Source organism: Trachypithecus francoisi, unplaced genomic scaffold (assembly GCF_009764315.1).
Source record: "Trachypithecus francoisi isolate TF-2019V2 unplaced genomic scaffold, Tfra_2.0 Lachesis_group15, whole genome shotgun sequence".
Lineage (NCBI taxonomy): Eukaryota > Metazoa > Chordata > Mammalia > Primates > Cercopithecidae > Trachypithecus > Trachypithecus francoisi.
This window is the reverse complement of record NW_022681460.1, coordinates 88,819,213-88,838,362: the sequence shown is the minus strand read 5'-3', so window position 1 is coordinate 88,838,362 and position 19,150 is coordinate 88,819,213. Positions and strand designations below refer to the sequence as shown.

The window sequence follows — 19,150 nt, the reverse complement described above, 5'->3', positions numbered from 1 at the left end:
GAAACCTTTATGGAAAGAACTCTCATGGCATTTTTATTTTAAAAACAAACTGAAAGAAAATAAATAAAATGAAAAAAATCACTCTGACAAAAACAACTGCTGCACTTTACCATCTTTATAGAGTAGCTATAAGGAAACTCAGAAAAGGAGAAAATTAATAGAAAAAAGTATTTGGCATAATGGTGTACAGAAGTGGATCAAGTAGAGTTTCAGTAATAATATGAAGTCACAGTGAATATTCATATTAGATTTAAAAACCATAATTTGGCCGGGCGCGGTGGCTCAAGCCTGTAATCCCAGCACTTTGGGAGGCCGAGACGGGCGGATCACGAGGTCAGGAGATCGAGACCATCCTGGCGAACACTGTGAAACCCCGTCTCTACTAAAAAAATACAAAAATACAAAAAAAAAAAAAAAAAAAAACTAGCCGGGCGAGGTGGCGGGCGTCTGTAGTCCCAGCTACTCGGGAGGCTGAGGCAGGAGAATGGCGTGAACCCGGGAGGCGGAGCTTGCAGTGAGCTGAGATCCGGCCACTGCACTCCAGCCCCGGCGACAGAGCAAGACTCCGTCTCAAAAAAAAAAAAAAAAAAAAAAACATAATTTTTCTACTATTCTTAAACGTAGATACTATCATTTTTTTAATGCTTTTCAGCTTTGAAAATGTATGTCTTAATGGACTACATGAACAATTCAAATGAGTATCCAGTTTCTGGTTGCACCACAATATACTATCTGAAATAAGAACATCTAGCACTCTTTTGCTCATTTAGAATTTAAATATGTACCCGACATCCTGAACACTGAATCACCTGAATTATAAGTAGGTACTATGAATGAGAGGAGACTCCAAATGTTTCTTTTATCATACTCAAGGGGAGCAAAGTAACATTTTTAAATAGATTTGGAGACTCCTCCAAATTTGACACATTTGGTATCCACTGGCTGCATGGGCTTTTTAAAAAATATTTAGGGGTTTGGGGGTGGGGGTAAAATTAGTATGTGATTCAGTGTGTTCTGAAATGTTCATTATATTTCATTTTTTAGGAAAACATAGCCGTTTAAATTACATTCTCCAAGATAACTCCAAACTTCCTGTCAAGGTGACCAGTTTTCACAATAGAAGAGAAGGGATCTCAAGCCACCATTAAGGAAAAGGATCTTTATATGAATTCATGAGCCTGAAAGCTATGCTAGGAAAACTAGTTAAAAACCAATACTGCATGATATTAAACAGCTTGCTGAAGGTCTCAAGCTAGAAATTCCATGGCCTTTAGCCACCAACTAGCAAAAGTATTCATAAAGTGTTTTCCAATTCCCAAATGACCTGGCTTCTTATATAAAAACACCAAAAAAAAAAAATGGATTTAATTTTATGTGTAAAAAGATTAAAGTACTGGAATAGAATACTGGTCAGATCAATATTATTTTTCAAGTTAAAAATATTTACACTAAACTGAAAAGTCACCCTTAATAGTCCACTTGAGAAGGGAAAGAGTCTGGTTTAGACACTACAAAAAGCAACTGTCATCATCACTTCCTTTATGCCAGCAAACTTGACTCCATCTGTAGGTGAGAAAACATATCTGGTTCATCACTCATCCCCTACATATGCCAGGGTCAGTCCCACTCCTCTGGTTTCAACTAAACAATTTTATTTGTTGATTTTGAGAAAAGTACTGAATTTCTTCATGTAAGTATTTTGCTAGGTGCTGAAGCAAACAAAGATGAACTAGACAGGTTCTGATAGGACATAATCTACAATTACAGTAAAAGCAGAATCTGAAAAGTTCTAATAGGTTTTGACTGCTTTCCTTCTCCATATGCATAGTAAATAACTGATATAAAGCAAGTAATTCCATGGACAGTTCACCATCGACCAAATAAGCCATGATCCTACTAATTACCTATGATTTATACTGCTACTTGACTTAGTATGGTAACACCCTTCTCCAATAGTACAATATTCTTAACTCTGTATGTCCTTCAAGATTAAGTTGTACCTTCTCTTGACATTATTTCCTCAGTCACTATCTTATCTGAATGAAATAAAGAACTATCTCTGAGTAACACTGTTTATGCTCTGGAGTCTTATGTACAAAAGCTGTCTACTGGACATACTAGTTGTTTATCCAATAACCAGTGATGTGTTATTTGCTTTTTTGTTTGTTTGTTTTTTTGATAGTTGTGGTAGGTACTGCCCTCTTTACCCCTAAATGGATAAGACCAAGGAAGCATGTAGTCATATTTCTCTCTTATGACTAGGAAGTGGACCTGGCTTAGGATAGAAGCCAAAATCATAGACTACAAAGTGAAGAATTGGAAAGAACGTAGATCTTTAATGACTTGATCAACAAACCCTGAAGCCTATCCTGCATTACCCAGTCACAAAAGTGAGTAAATATTCTTATGTATAAGCTAGTTTATATTGTCTTACAACGGAAAGTAATGACATCTGTCTGAATTTCTTATGATGTTAAACACCAACTCTGAATAAGATTGGATAACTACCCTGAGTAAGGTTACGTAAAGTGATTGATACTAATCCCCATTTATAGTGGTCACTATTATTCATTAGGAACAGACTAAAATACTAATTAAATACTTTTGTATCCAGAGCATTTTGATAATGACTAGTAATTGACACTAAAATTTAAAGCTCAAGCCATTAACAATGACAAACCAAAAACTGTGCTTTCAAACTGAAGTACTTAAAACATAATTGTAGTTTCACAGGTAAAAATGATAGATATAAAAATATAACAAACAATTTGGAATAGAAATTGAGTGTGAGGTGTGGCAATCAGAGAATTTTATAGAAGTTTACTCAGGTCAGCTGGTTCGAGATGTAAGTGGGTCTTCGATTTAGACAGATGGAAACGGACAGAGGAGACCACAACTGAGGTGAGGAATGGCAAAATATTCTGTAGCATAATTAGACTACAAAGTTGGTGCTTTCAGTTTGAAGCTTATAAACATGACTTCAACTTGTATTTCAAATTTTTTACACTTCAAGTTTGTAAAACATTGAGCAAAAATATCTGCTCTTCATCTCGTCTCTATAAAAACTTCTTAGTCAATAAAGATTGGTCCCCATGAGCTGAAGACATTATTATCATCATTCAAAATGATCAGGAAGCAATGCTAAAATCATAACAAAGTAAATTCTGTTTCTCCGTACTTTTTTTTATTCCTCTGGCTGTGGGAAAACATAGATCAATACTCTTCAGCATGAAAATTTTGCAGTTAAATTTTCATTTGTAACAAACAGCAACAAAAAAGCCTTAAGCGTGCCCTGTCACATTCAGTTTAGGAGAAAATGCACTAATAAACTCTTACCCTTGGGTCATCTTTGACAACAGGCAATACCATGCCAGCTCTTATTAAAGACTATTCATATCACTGCCCCAAAAATTTCCTTTAAAATTACCATCTTTTGTATCCATGTAACAGGATGTCAGCTTTAAAAGTGCCAATGAGAGATAGGACCTGTCAGCACAGTTAATTCTCAGCACTGTTTCAACACCAGGACAGCTGATCCCCGAGGGTATGTTTTTGGTAGTAATATTTATTTGGTGGTTATCTCTACAAACAAGAAAACTTATTCCTCTATATTGGTTTTCAAATAAAACAGCAAGCAAAGTATCACCTGTAAGTATTAAATATAGAACAACCTAAAATGTGTTGAAAGAAAAATAAAATTGCCAAAACTAACAAAATATATTTCTAAAATGATAGCAGACTCTGGATAACAAATTCAAAATGCCATCATCTTTAAACTCAACCTTTCCAACATAAAAATCATAAAACGTATGGCAGGACTTTCTTTTAAAAAAAAGGAAAAATAAGGCTGGGTGCAGTGGCTCATGCCTGTAATCCCAGCACTTTGGGAGGCTGAGATGGGTGGATCACAACGTCAGGAGTTCAAGACCAGTCTGGCTAACATGGAGAAACCCCCTGTCTACTAAAAATACAAAAATTAGCTGGGTGCGGTGGCACGCACCTGTAGTCGCAGCTATGTGGGAGGTTGAGGCACGATAATTGCTTGAACCCGGGAGGCAGAGGTGGCAGTAAGCCGAGATTGCACCACCACACTCCAGCCTGGGTGACAGTGAGATTCTGTCTCGAAAAAAAAAGAAAACAAGAAAAGAAAAAAAAAAAAAAAAAAAGAAAAAGAAAAATAGGTCAAATTTTTCAATGAAATTTAACGATCCTCTTTTTTATAAATTTTATTGAAATAATTATTAATTTAACAAGTAATACTGCTGGAACAGCATTGTAATGTTGTTGTCTCCAGGTAAAGAAAACCAGGTTTGGATAAAATAATAAAATCTACTTATCAATTAAGATAAACAAAAGAGATCTAGTAATGACAAAATGATTATCTTTTAAAACAAACAAGCAGAAAATGTTTGCATGAAAAAAGGAACTATACATATAAGGAGAGCACCTGGATAAAAGCATCAACAGGTCTTCTACAATCTTTTGAGAAAGAGTGACTTTTCTGGAAAAAAATGTATAGATAACTATATAGAACATATATAACTATGTATTATACATAACTTATTCAAAAGCATTCTAGGTACACTATTTAGGTACCATCTCCTTCACTGGTTGCAAATTGTGAATGCATATATGGTAAAGAAGATCCAGTGAGCATGATAATTCAGTAGCACACCCACATTCCTGTATCCATAGCATAATCACCCTGAAGATTACCCAAGGACACCTTCAGGCTTTCAAAATTAGGCTCAGGTGAGAGAGATGCTGGACTGGGACTTGACAAAGATGCATATGTGAACATGCGATAAATTGTTTCTCTGCCTAAACATGGGAGTCAAATACTATCATATTTTCTTAATTGAAGCTGTGATCTCATGAACTTGTACAGGTGATATGAGCTGACTATGGAGACATCAGAGAAATTACACTGAAAATAGTCATATTTGATCTATAAGTGGCTCAAGCCTGTAATCCCAGCACTTTGGGAGGCCGAGACGGGCGGATCACGAGGTCAGGAGATCGAGACCATCTGACTAACACAGTGAAACCCCGTCTCTACTAAAAAAAAATACAAAAAAACTAGCCGGGCGAGGTGCGGGCGCCTGTAGTCCCAGCTACTCGGAGGCTGAGGCAGGAGAATGGCGTGAACCCGGGAGGCAGAGCTTGCAGTGAGCTGAGATCCGGCCACTGCACTCCAGCCTGGGCGACAGAGCGAGACTCCGTCTCAAAAAAAAAAAAAAAAAAAAAAACAAAAAAAAAAAAAAAAAAAAACAAAAAAAAAAAAAAAAAAAAAAAAAAATGAGCCATAGAGTCTTCCAAGACAGAAGTTTACAAGAGGTTGATAGCACTATCCAATAATGTTAATGTGAGGGAAAACTGTAGTGGAAAAGAATGAGCTCACCACTAAGAATCAAGAAACAATGGGTTATATTCCGGCTGTCAATCAATAGATTTAATTTGCTCTGGGTAAATTATCATAAAGTCTGAATTTCAAATTTCTTTTCATTAAAAATATCAAAGGTTAAAGTATTAAAAACAAGACAATATTGAATAATATATGTAAAAGATATTTGATGCCAAGTATTATAAAATATATTGACTAGAATATGGACATATCTCATATTTTCCTTCCAGCCCATAGGCCTCGGCATGTGCTGTGCTCTCTACTTGCTGGTGTTTCTTTCTCTTGCCCCTGACCCAACATCCATACTCCTAACTGGGCAGCTTTCTCTGAACCTTCAGATCCTTACTCAAAGAAAACTCACTTGCAAATGCCTTCCATGATATGTTTACAGTCTCAGCCCCAGTTTAGATATTTTTGCTAAGGTCTCTCACACTTCTCCTTGAAGAGACTTAAACAGGTTACGATTACTTTCATTTGTGTCAATATTGATTGACGCTTGATATCCTACTCAATGGAGCTGCTTTACCTCTAGATTTTCATATGGCTGAAGTCTCCATTTTTTTAAAGCTTTCAGCTCAGTTGTTGCCTTCTCAGAGTGGCTTTCCAGAATGCCTTAACTAAAATATCAATTTCCATCCTTTTGTGTCTCTTTTTCCTTCACAGCACATACCGTGACTTGATACTGCGTTTTCAACACCTGTCTATATAGTCTGTCTAACATAACTCAGTATGATGCTCCATGTGGGTAGGGACATTGTATTACATTTACAATCGTATCTCTAATATCTACAACCTAGAACAGTGCTTAAAATATAAGAGGGACTCTATACATCTTAAATGAATGTAATATGTGTTTTGTACTTGTATTTTTCCAGTATTCATTACAAGTATGTACTGATATGTCATAATCCCTGACATTCTTCTAGTAACTTTAGTATCCAAGAATATTAGTGAGGACTGTTTGGTAGTTCTAACTTTCTAAGATTATATAAGAGACACGCATCAGTGAAAATTCACTATTGGATTTTGATACCAATAAAATTTGTAGGACTACATGGAAATAGAAACTTGCACCTTGACATCATTGCCACAATGCTTCGAAGAAAGGTAGTATCCGCAGAACTGTTTTAAATAGGAAGAACTAGATCTAAAGTTTTTTTTTTTTTTTTTTTTGAGACGGAGTCTTGCTCTGTCGCCCAGGCTGGAGTGCAGTGGCCGGATCTCAGCTCGCTGCAAGCTCTGCCTCCCAGGTTTACGCCATTCTCCTGCCTCAGCCTCCTGAGTAGCTGGGACTACAGGTGCCCGCCACCTCACCTGGCTAGTTTTTTTTGTGTATTTTTAGTAGAGACGGGGTTTCGCAGTGTTAGCCAGGATGGTCTCGATCTCCTGACCTCGTGATCTGCCCGTCTAGGCCTCCCAAAGTGCTGGGATTACAGGCTTGAGCCACCGCACCCGGCCTCTTGATCTAAAGTTAAAATACAAACGAGGTGATGACAATGCGAAATAAAGTATGTGATATATTTAGTCCACTTAGAGCATTATAAAATAGATTTCTTTCAATGGCAAACACTTATTAGAAACTTCAAAAAATTTTGCAAACAACAGTCTTAATTTTACCTTCACACATTCTGAGAAATTTTTTTTTTTTTTTTTTTTTTTTTTTTTTTTTTTTTTTTTGAGACGGAGTCTCGCTGTGTCGCCCAGGCTGGAGTGCAGTGGCCGGATCTCAGCTCACTGCAAGCTCCGCCTCCCGGGTTTTTTACGCCATTCTCTCGCCTCAGCCTCCCGAGTAGCTGGGACTACAGGCGCCCGCCATCTCGCCCGGCTAATTTTTTGTATATTTTTAGTAGAGACGGGGTTTCACCGTGTTAGCCAGGATGGTCTCGATCTCCTGACCTCGTGATCCGCCCGTCTCGGCCTCCCAAAGTGCTGGGATTACAGGCTTGAGCCACCGCGCCCGGCCTGAGAAATTTTATGATGATATATTTTTATAGTGACTTGACATCAGAAACACTATGGTTTAAAAATCAATCAAAATATCTACAGAGTTGCTTTTGTTCTAATAAAGTCATGCAAATTTGTAAATTGAAAACAATTTTACCTTACCTCTCACAATAAGTTGAGCAAAATTGGACACACCAGAACCTCGTTCTGACTGAGTTACACAGCGATACAAATCCTGGTCAGTTTTTGTCACTTCTTGCAATCTGAAGGAAGCGGCAAACCTTCTATGATTGATGTTCTTAGTCTGGGCTACTGGTATATCTTCTCCATTTCGTCTCTGCAAACAGAAACCAATCTTTAAAAACAGGTTGTTACCCTGCTAAGATCTATAAAGCATCTTAGCAAGGAATATCTGTGATAAATTATTCTTGTTGCAAAAGATCCACAAATTTTTTCCACTGTCATTCAATCTGGAAAAGGATATAAGTAAATAGTGGCATGCTCTAAAGCAGTGGTCCTCAACCTTTTTGGCATAAAGGACCAGTTTCCTGGAAGACAATTTTTTTATGGAACAGTGAGGAGATGATTTTGGGATGAAACTGTTCCACCTCAAATCATCATGCATTAGATTCTCACAAGGCACTCACAACCTAGATCCCTTGCATTCACAGTTCACAGTAGAGTTCGCGCTCCTATGAGAATCTAATGCCACAGCTGATCTGATAGGAGGCAGAGCTCAGGTGGCAATGCTTGTGCACCCACTCCTCAACTCCTGCTGTGTGGCCCTGTTCCTGACAGGCCACAGACCAGTACCAGTTTGCAGCCCGGGGGTTGGAGACCCCTGCTCCAAAAGGTGTAGGGTTGGCACTATGGTAGTAATCTCAGTTCTCCATAAATTGCTACTACACCAGAGTAAATGAATTAACAGGAGAGTTAATAGGTCCAAGGCAAATGATTCATTGGTCCCATGCTCTCAGAGTAATATATACAAGCTTCTTTTAGCCTTTAAGCTGTACTGCCTGTGCTGTAGTATGTTTGTCCCCACCAGAAGAGGAAGAGCATTGCCTGTGCATCTCTGTATTCCAAATGTGTAGCATATGCTGGCCACAGATAATAAACTAATGATGAATAATTTAGAGTCAAACCAAAATCTGTTCTCTTTGCAAACAACTCTCTCTTTGGCATGAATGACAGCCAATTTATACATTTTAGAGAATTAGTCAAAAGAGCCTAAACTTTAAAAGTATACCTGTCAAATTTCAAAATGAAATACTGGAAACCATATTTATGATATCAGCATATCCCAGACAAGAGTAATAAGCATAAACTAATAGGAAATGACCGAAAAAAATTCAACTATAAAAAATTTGTAATTTCTATATGTTCAGACATCATATATAAAGGCGAAAAAACAAGTCACAAATGGTGGTAAGTTATTTGTCAAGGAAATGCCCATCAAGAAATAAATATCCAGAATATGTAAAGATCTTCTATAGTACAATTAGAAAAAAAAGATAACTCAATCAAAAAATGAATAGGGTATAAAAAAGAGAAAATGTGTATGTCTAACAACCATGAAATGAGATTGTCAATCTAAATTTTAAAACTTCTATATGTCAAAGACAGCAAAAAGGACAAAGAAAACCCACAACCCTGAGAAAGAATTGGTCATGATCTACAACCTCATTTCTTGTTGGTGAAATGCTAACTACCCCTGGTATCTTTCATACTACTTGAAATATCATTTCATAGGGCTGTATATGGGAAACAAAAATGGTAACATTCCTGTTGGAGGTGTAAACTGCTAGCGTGATTTTAGAAAATGATTTGTTACTATCTAGTAAAGTTGAGGATGCATAAACCTCAGGACCCAGCAATTCTACTTCTAGGTTTCCACATGTGAACCACCAGTGTATATGGGATCAAGGAGATATGTACAAGATGTTGAACTCTAAATTATCTGTGATTGTGAAATATGGAAAATATCCAAATATTTCTGAGTAGCAAATAAATAAACTGAATTTTATTCATTCAATAAAATGCGATGGGACAGTTAAACTAGGCAAAGAAAACCCAGCAATGTATTGGTAAAATTTGGAACTGTTAGTTCTCCAACAAGAAACATGAAATGGCATTCTGTAGTATTTGTCCATTTCTGCGGTGTAAATATTCCACTATAGCAACTTCAGTTTATCAGTGTGATATCATTCAAAGTTTCTGAAAACTTAACAAATTTCTGGTATTCATTGGTTCCAGCATTCCACTGATTAGTACTACATGTATGCATGTTTAAATGTTAATTAAAAAATTCCTTAAGAATAAGATGACATGAGACAAGAATATAAACTGTTAATTTCTATTAAATTATGGTGGTGGTACATTAATGGCTGTTTTATTGTTTTCTATTATTTTTTGTACATTTGAAATTATTTATATTTTTAAAGTAAATAATAAAAAGAATACTCTATTGTTTTAATAATTTTCTAAATCCTAAATACACTATATCATTAAATACCCTTCTCCATATCTTAAATCATGCATATGCATATTATGTAGTAAATGCATATATGTTTCTGCATATGCATACAAAAATACCTAAGGACATCAAATCCAAATTAAGATTTTGCTATTTTTTATTCATTGCTTTCGCTAATTTTTCTCTGCTTACCAACCTATTTCATGATTTTTGCAGCAAGAACCCTGCTCATTCCCTTGGATAATAAGGAACTGGAAAAGTAGCTTATATTCAAAAGCTCTTCAATATAAATCCATAAAATCAGCCTAAACTCTTTCCCTACAAACCGCATACACCAAAAAAAAATCATTATACATGCAAACCTCAGATTGCATTTTTTTTTCAATTAGCACATCATTTCCATACAATCTTCCTAATTGGAAGGCCCACCATGACTCCCCGCTCCTTACTTTTGTTATACAACCTCATCTGGGCTTCCTCTAGCTTATCTTACCAGGTGTGTTCTCAAACTGTCTCCTTGCTCCCTGCCATATGTATTTCTCAGTTCTTCTGCAAGACTAGCCAATTCCCACTGCCTGTACTGACTTCCAAATTCTCTTGCACATGTCCACACTCACTCAAGTCTTTTCACACTATGCCTTTCAAAACCCTTCTCTTGTGAAGAGATTCTGAGTATCTTTAATGTTTCCTTCTCAATAATCATTATTCCATCTTTTCACCATAATTGGCATTCCTCTCACAACACTTCTATCTCAAAGAAGGGTACATTTTATAGTACCTTACACCTTCTTTCAGGGAGAGCCACTGTTTTCCTGGTTCCTAACTTGAAGACAACTCTTCCACTTTCCCACTCAACAAACTCTCACCTTTTGGAATTCCCAGCATGCTCACATATCATTACCATCACTGGGAATATTCACATACCAAATTATCCTCCCTAACCCAGTCCAGTGAATATTTCCATTGATCCTCAAACTCACATTGGCCTCAGTGATCCCCAACAGCCTCCTTTGCCACCTTACAACATCCAAGTTCCTGTTCTGTGAGAGTTTCCTCTTGAAACACAATGGCCCGTGCAATTCAGTCTCTCACTCCGTCAATCCTCTACATTGGCAGTGAGACCTTATTTTGTGACCCTTTACTTTACAGCAGCCATTTCAAAGAAACATTCTCTAGCCTGAAAGGGCTCCAGATTCTTTCAACTTTCTATTGTGTATGCATTGCCAATATTGAATTTGCACTATCTTATCAACTATTCTAAAACTACTGACATTTGCAGAAACTGGTCATTTGTTCTTATGGAAAATGTCTGTGTTATCCAAAAATGGAGATTAAAAACTTGCACACATTCCTACTTGATTTCCACAGTGACCTGATCTATGGTATCTAGCTCCTTCCCCTCTGCCCCAAGTTCACATTCCATCAGCTCATATATACTCTTCCCTTTCTACTCCTGCTGACAGGGTCATGGATACTGCCTCAAAAACTCTATAAAAGATTATAAAAACTTATTAACTGGCTTTTCTATCTTAAATCTTTTCTACTATGATATATTTATAAATGTCTTTTCATCTGTTTGTATACTGAAATCATTCTGAAGGTAGGGTTTCATGTCTCTCATATATATATATATATATATATATATATATATATATATATTTCCTCCATAAGATTTAATATATATTATCTTTATTTAGTGGGTGGCTCAAGTACTTTGTTAAAATGAATTAAATTCACTGAACATGTTAGAGACAAGAGTCACATAAATCCTCCTTAGGCTTTTATAAGTTACAATAAAATACATATTAATCATCAATCCAAATTAATAATAAAGGGAGGTTACAAAAACATTGAATTTCAAGGACACCAAGAGATCACTGACACCAAGCTATTTCAGAAGTAATTAATTATACCACAACTCAGAGAGGCTGAGGGGTATACTTAAGCTCATCCAGTCAAGGTATCACCAAGTTGATATATTACATGATGTTTATATGTGTGTATTAATATACTAATATAACTATAAATACATATGCTTATATAGGATGCATATTATACAAGTAATGAGTACAAAAGACTTATATAATATTTATTTCTTGAAATAAAATAACAAACAAAATTAACAGAGTCATAATATTCAGCTTTATCTTCAATAGTCATTTAATAAGCACCTCCATATACCTTATATTATGTCAGCTGTTACTGGTTCTGTGGCTTCTCTCTCTTGTGAACTCTTGTGATACAGTCATATCCAATTAAAGTTAAGATTAGAAATGTGATGCATAGCCTGTTAGCAGGACTAAAACTCAAAACTAGGTTTGAGGACCTAAAATCCAGCAGACTTTCCTCTAAACGAAACCAAAGCTGTTATGTTCATTTTGATTACAGTTCCTGTCCAACAAATTGATTATTTGGTGTTGAGGTTTAACCAAGGCATTGTTCCAATGGGCTAATATAATCTATATTAGACATTGCTTTCTTTACTTGGCTTCCAATAATTCATCAGAGCTAAAGGTAACAATTTAAAACATGTACATTCTAGAAGTCAAAAATAACTTTTCCTTTTAAAATCCAAAATAATAGCTCTTTTCCTGATTACACACCATCAACTTATCAGAGAAGGCAGTGCTAGTGAAGGACAATGTAAGAAGTCATGGTAAATTTCTCTCTTATGAAGCAATGTTTGCATATAGTTCTCTGCTTCTGTTATGTTTTTCAGTTATAGGCTCTTTATTCTGCTTTTTTTATATATGATTTCTCCATTGCAAATATATATCCAACTCTGAGAAGTACTGAAAAATGAATCACACAAACATATGATCCAAGAGATTATAACGTAGCACTACTTTTTTTCCCTACTTCCCATCCTGCCCCCCAATCCATCTCAGGCTTCTGTATTTATTTTTTCTCCAACACAAGTTGCTGGATAAAACTTGCCACTTACCAAGTAACCCTGGGCAAGTCACTGTTATCCTCAATGTTATCACTCCTCTCCTCAACTACAGTAAGCTTCACCATGCACAGTGCACGCAGTGTTCATTTGACAAGTCCCATTCCTAGTGGAATATAGTACTAATAATGGTTGATTCTCCAACATCTATTTCAACCAACCAGGGTATTAACCAAACACCTTGCCATGTGGTCTACAGAACAGTAGCATCAGCATCAACTGGCAGATTGTTACAAATGCAGAGTCAAGAGATCACTTTAGATATACTGTATCAAAATCTGCATTTTAACAAGATCCCTAGGTTATGCATCAAGATGTTACACGTGGAAACACACTGGGTCATCAACACTAGGTTAACGTGATTCTTCTTTCCACTAATAGTGACATGTTTTAAAAATGGGGTGTGTGTCCATATTCTGGCCAAGGAGGTATGAGAAGAATTGGTCAAGTTATTCTAAAAAGGTTTCCTCACTTCTAAGGAGACATATAAGGAAATGGATTCCCTTTGCTTTTGCTTACTGTCATGCCTAAACCTGGAAGAGCTGACTTATCACCATGAGGCAGTCCAATCTAAGGGATATGCTGATGCACTTAGGATGGCATATCAGGTAGAGAGACAGAGGAAGTTATTGATTAGATCTCTGAAATGACACCAACAATTATTACAGCCCACTTCTCTTTGGACTTTTTGTTAAATGAAATAATACATTTGGTTTTCTATCACTTTCAGCTTGAAAGTATCCTAAAAGAAATGTGGTATAATTAAAATATGCTACACTTTACTTCAGAGTCTCTTTTCAAAGTTTGAGGAATAAAATTAATACAGTTTCATTTCAGACTAAAAAGAGCCACACTGACAATACATGCCGAGATTATTTCAAGCCTACTGACTTGAAAATAATCAAATTACATTTATTTATATGTTTACTTCTTCATTGACTTTCCTGGGAACATAATGATATATGATTCTCTCATCTTCTTAAAATTGTAAGACTTAGAAAGAACCTATTTTCTTATGTTTGGTATTTAGGCCCCTGTTGAACAGCATCAAGAAGACTGCATATGAGTTGTCAAAATTAATTCCAAAGTAAATTTGCACAACTATGACCAAGTGAGGCTGACATGAAATTTACAATATTCCAGCCAAATTAATCCCAAGGACCTGAGAGTTCCTTACTGGAGTTTGTCTGCTCTATAAGATTTGTATGAAATTTTTTCAGTCTCACAGGATGATAAAGATATTATCATCATCACAGTCACTATTATTGAAGAACAAAATAATTCCATAATTCTAAGAATATGAAATAATTTTGAAGACAATTTTAAAAACATGAAAGGATTTCATAGAAAACTTAAAATAATTTAGAAATTTCTAAAATTAAAAATACTATGTTATTATTTTGAGAGAAGCACTTATTCTTATTTATGGTCATAGAAATTATTATATTTATTTCAATAGAGTAAGTAAATAGTGTTCTCCTAGAAAAAATTACACTGAAATGACAATAATAACTTCAAAGTACTGACTTTCTGGCAATGGAAGGATGGAAGAAGGTAAATGGTATTTGACAGAGATAGAAAAGGTGGTAAATATTATAATTCTGAAATAAGGCAGGGTAAAAATGTGCTGGAGATAGCAAATACTAGAATCAGAATTATTAATCAAGTATAACAAAATGTAAAGTCAGCCATTAAACAAGAAAAGGAATTTCACCCTAAGAAGCATGGGTATCTTTGCAATGGGGAGAAAAGGTGACCAATAAGAGGAGCCACAAAGAGAGAGCACGTGTAAGTAGACAGAACCATGTCTGCTGGGGATGATACCCAGGTTCTAGCCCTGAAGCAACCATTTGTGAACTGAATCATTTCTCATTACTTCTCAAATCTCTACCTTTTCATCTAACATTGGAGATATGTATTTGTACCTGCTTATTCAACAGTGACGATGAGAATACTTTATGAGATTACTGTGTAAAAGTATTCATAGCAAATACTGATAATCACAATTTATGAAGATGATAATCCGAACAATATCTAAGCAAATAATCTGCCTGATAACTGTGTTAGTCTTCTGATGTGTGAACTTGCCTATGCTACAATCTCTAGCTATTTCATTAAACACCAAACTAGGTGATCCTGTGAAGGCATTTTGTGGATGGACTTAAAATCCAAAATCTAGTAAATAAGATTATCCTAGATAATCTGAGTGGACTGGATTAAATCAGTTAAAAGGCTTTAAGACCAGAGGGGAGGCTTCTCTGAAGTAGAAGAAATTCTACTAGTGAACAACACCTTCAATCTGAGCATGCGTGTTTTAGCCTGCCCTGCCCAAGGGCTTGCCCTACAGACTACAGACTTGCTGGCCAATCTGCACAAGCACATAAACCAATTCTGTGCAGTAAATCTCTTCAATTTTGTAAATAAAATCCTACTATATACAATCTTATAATTATGTGTGTATATATATATATATATATATATTTTTTTTTTTTTTCAATAAAATCAAATCTATCTCCTACTGGTGTTCTGCTTTACTTCTTGAAGCCTGAGGGATAGAGATGATTTTAGGACCAGAAGTGCTTCTAGAGAATCAGATTTTTATGGATGAACTTTCTGATTTGGTTCTGATTCTGGGTTTACTGAAATTTATTTTTCAATCTGATTAGATTTAAAGGTACCTATAACCTCTCTTGCCAGTGGCAAAGAAGACACTCCTAGTCCATGACATGATGTAGCAGTAGAGGCATGTAAAGTATCACTATTAGATATATTCCTAATCAAGTATCTATAGAAGGCAACGTTTTGGTAACTATGTATTTGCTACTTTAGAACATTTTAGTCAAACAAAGAAACATAATGGGATTGGCTGGTTGCTTCACACTGCACTGTAGAAAGTAGAAATGTGAAGCATATGAGTCCACAACTATAAAACCATGCAATTCACAGTGAGAGGGAAGGCAGGTGAAGCCAGAAGACAAATGCAATGAAACCATCAGATTTGAGGGATTCTGGGAAGCTGATGGCAGTAGCGTAGTTTTTTAATCTTTCTGAACCTGTCACATAACAGATAGACTAACAAGAGAATGTGGAAATAGAAGGACTAAACAAAAGTGGGAAATCCCAGAAATCCCAAAAGGCAAGCCGCCATATTTTAAAACATAACTCAAAGCAACAGAGGAGGGAAATCTGTAAAATCAGCTAAAGTTTCCTGAACCCCACCTCATTTTAAAACTTCAGGAAAACTTATTTCACATAAAAATGAATAACTTAAAAGTATCAAGATCAAACCCACATAAAGATTTTATAAGATTAAAAGAAAATAAGAAACAGAGTATGATCCTTAGTGTCAATGAAAGTCAATCAGAAAAATATGTCCACAAACCAGATCAAAACCACAACATAATATTTCAAGATAAACTAAAACATATTAAGGAAATGATTCATGAGATGAAACAATATTAATTTAAACAATAAAACTCAGAAATGAAATGACAATTCAGGAAAATTAGAAATTAAAGAAATATCATTTTAGAAATTATGAGTTCTCACTCATAAGTGGGAGTTGAACAATAAGAACACATGGACATAGGGAGGGGAACATCACACCCTGTCAGGGTGTGGGGGGCTAGGGAAAGGATAACATTAGGAGAAATACCTAATGTAGGTGACAGGTTGATGAGTGCAGCGAACCACCATGGCATGTGTATACCTATGTAACAAACCTGCATGTTCTGCACATGTACCCCAGAACTTAAAGTCTAATTTTAAAAAAAAAGAAAGAAATAGAGAGAGAAAAAAAAAAATCATGAGTAACTACAGTAAACTCAACAGATGATTCCTGAAGAATGACAAAAGCGAAAAAAGGAGTACTTTTTAATGTTTAGAATAAGGAGAATAAAAATATTTGAAAGTGATCAATGATGATAGGTAAAGATCAAACACAGAGAAAACAGAAGTCTCTACAGGATCAAGGGAACAGATAAAGTACTAAAAATTATAATTTAAAAAAAAAAAACTTCTAAAATTTAAAAAAAGTGTATAAACTACATAAAGAAAATACCACATACATGATGATAGTAACTCAGAGTGACTTACTGTGATACATATTCTGATAAGATTAGTTAGAAACAAAAATTATTTGCGTACCTAGAAGAAAGAGGTAGACAGCCACCACGGCTTTATGGTGACTGACTGTACCTATTGTGTCTGTAAAAGAAAATGAAGTAACATTATTTAAGTTACTTAAGAAAATATGAATGAAAGATTTTATATACTGCAAAATCGACTTAAGAATCAAGGGCACAAAAAGACTATTATCAACTTCTAAGAACTCAGGGAATATTATTCCCATGAGCAGATCCTAAGGAATTTGAAATGCAGAAGAGGTGTCTCTGATGTTCAAAATTACTAGATACGACAGGTGGACTAATATTGAATATTAAAAACATAGTTACATTTAGAAGTAAGACTAAATAAGAGCTAAGTAGAAGAGAGTATATTATCCATGCAATAGCTATATGCTGACAATGGAGCTTTAGTACAAATTTCAAAATAATATGAAATAAAAACCAATGTATAATTATGATATATTCTAAATCCATCTTCCCTTGTGTCACTGACAACCAAGAATATCGGTGTGGAAATAAAATGTATTTGAAAAGTTGTAATAGGATAAACATTTAGTAAAAAACTTTAGGCTTCAACTTGAAATATCCCTATGAACTCATTAGGTATTTTATCATTAAATGTATGTGTACATATTTTTTAGCTCTATTCACTGAAAAGATCTAGAAATGAGTACCCCTCAGAACCCACATCATGATCTTGAAATATGATTTCTTACTAAAACTAAACAGGGCATCACTGAAAAATGACTGATCCCACATCCAGAGGAATATTTGAAACATCTCACAGTACCAGGTACCAAGGAAGCTCTCAACGCCTACAATAATCATATCAAAAAGAATCAGGAGCAAATTTGGAGAGGTGCCCACTAAGCAAAGATGGGACAATTTAAGATTTAATAGAAATAATAATTGCAACAAATTAAACTCCATTAAATATGTTTAAATCCATGAGTTAATATAATGATATTAAAAGAAAAAAATAAGTCATATTTGCAGGATAACAGGGAACCAACTCATATTAAAAACTAGTAAATATAGCAAAGATTGGAGAATGTATTTACCCTTTCCTTGATGAATTGTGTTACTGGGTAACCAAATAGTAGATTAAGAGGAGTATGTATCTTTTCAGCAACTAAACAAATACAAAAGAAATAAACAAAAAAAAAATATAAACTATCACAATTTTCTACCCCCAGGAATAAATATGGGCATTAATCATCAGAGACTGCCAAGATCACAAAAAGAAAGATGACACATTTTGTTCCTCCTGTTATTATACCAAGCACCACCTATGACATTGCCAAAGGATCAAACTTGACCCTGGATCTGGCTGCCAATTTGCAGGAAATAGAGAGGAAAGAGGGACATGTGGAACTGAAGAGGGCATTAGTATGCAATCAGCAAAATGTGGACAGAGGAAGCTAGAAGTCAAACATCTTAGGCTCAACAGATAAATTGTGAGGAAAGGAATAAAGGACAAACCTACAGATTAAAAGCCACTTAAAAAGATGTCTATTTTTAAAAATTGATAAGACTATGGTGTCTAGGGATGCATGCACAACTGCAAAAAAAACCTGCAAGGGTTAAAATTCATGAGCGGTTATTTGTAGAGGCAGAGAGACAGCTCTGTTATGCCTGGCACAGAGCACATGGAAGGTGCCTCTGGGATGGCTGGCAAGCTCTCTTTCTTGTCCTGTGTGATGTTTACCCAATAGTGAGTCATAATAGTTTTTATTTTTATATGGTTTTCTATACCTCTGTTTTATTTTACAATAAAATAATTTTGTAAATTTTAGATCTTTCCAGCAGACTACTTTTCATAAAGAAGAAACCAGACCTGCCAATGCTCCATGTTGTAATATTGATCCCAGGAGCTCAACGGGAACGTTATAAAGTGCTAGACATGACACACCTAGAAACACACTGAAGGGGCAGTTCTACAAACAGTAGGAGAGCACATTGTTCTTGCACAGAAAGAGAAGTAAATTATTTCTAGATATCGATAAAAAGCAATCCTTCAACTTCCATGACTGCCAGGCTTGTATAGTCCTGTTCCGAGAATAGATAAGGAAGGTAAAGAATAGTATATACATTATTCATTTATGATCAATTATGAATTGATTAATCTGTAGACATTAAATTCAGAGTTTATAAATTATTAAAGAAGGAAAAGAAAGCTTTATATCTGCAAGGCATTGATCTCTTTATGGTAGAAAGCCACACAAAATCAACCAAAATGACCTCAGGAG

General features: G+C 35.3%; 1 protein-coding gene across 7 annotated transcripts in view; it reads right to left on the bottom strand.

The window, feature by feature from the left end:
* PTPRK (protein tyrosine phosphatase receptor type K) overlaps window positions 1-19,150 on the bottom strand; it is a 572,798-nt gene that overhangs the window by 259,598 nt on the left and 294,050 nt on the right. For all 7 annotated transcript variants that reach the window (XM_033235516.1, XM_033235515.1, XM_033235517.1 and 4 more), the window contains exon 6: window positions 7,511-7,685. In XM_033235516.1, coding sequence (XP_033091407.1) covers window positions 7,511-7,685 — 175 coding nt within the window. The remainder of the gene's footprint in view (window positions 1-7,510; window positions 7,686-19,150) is intronic.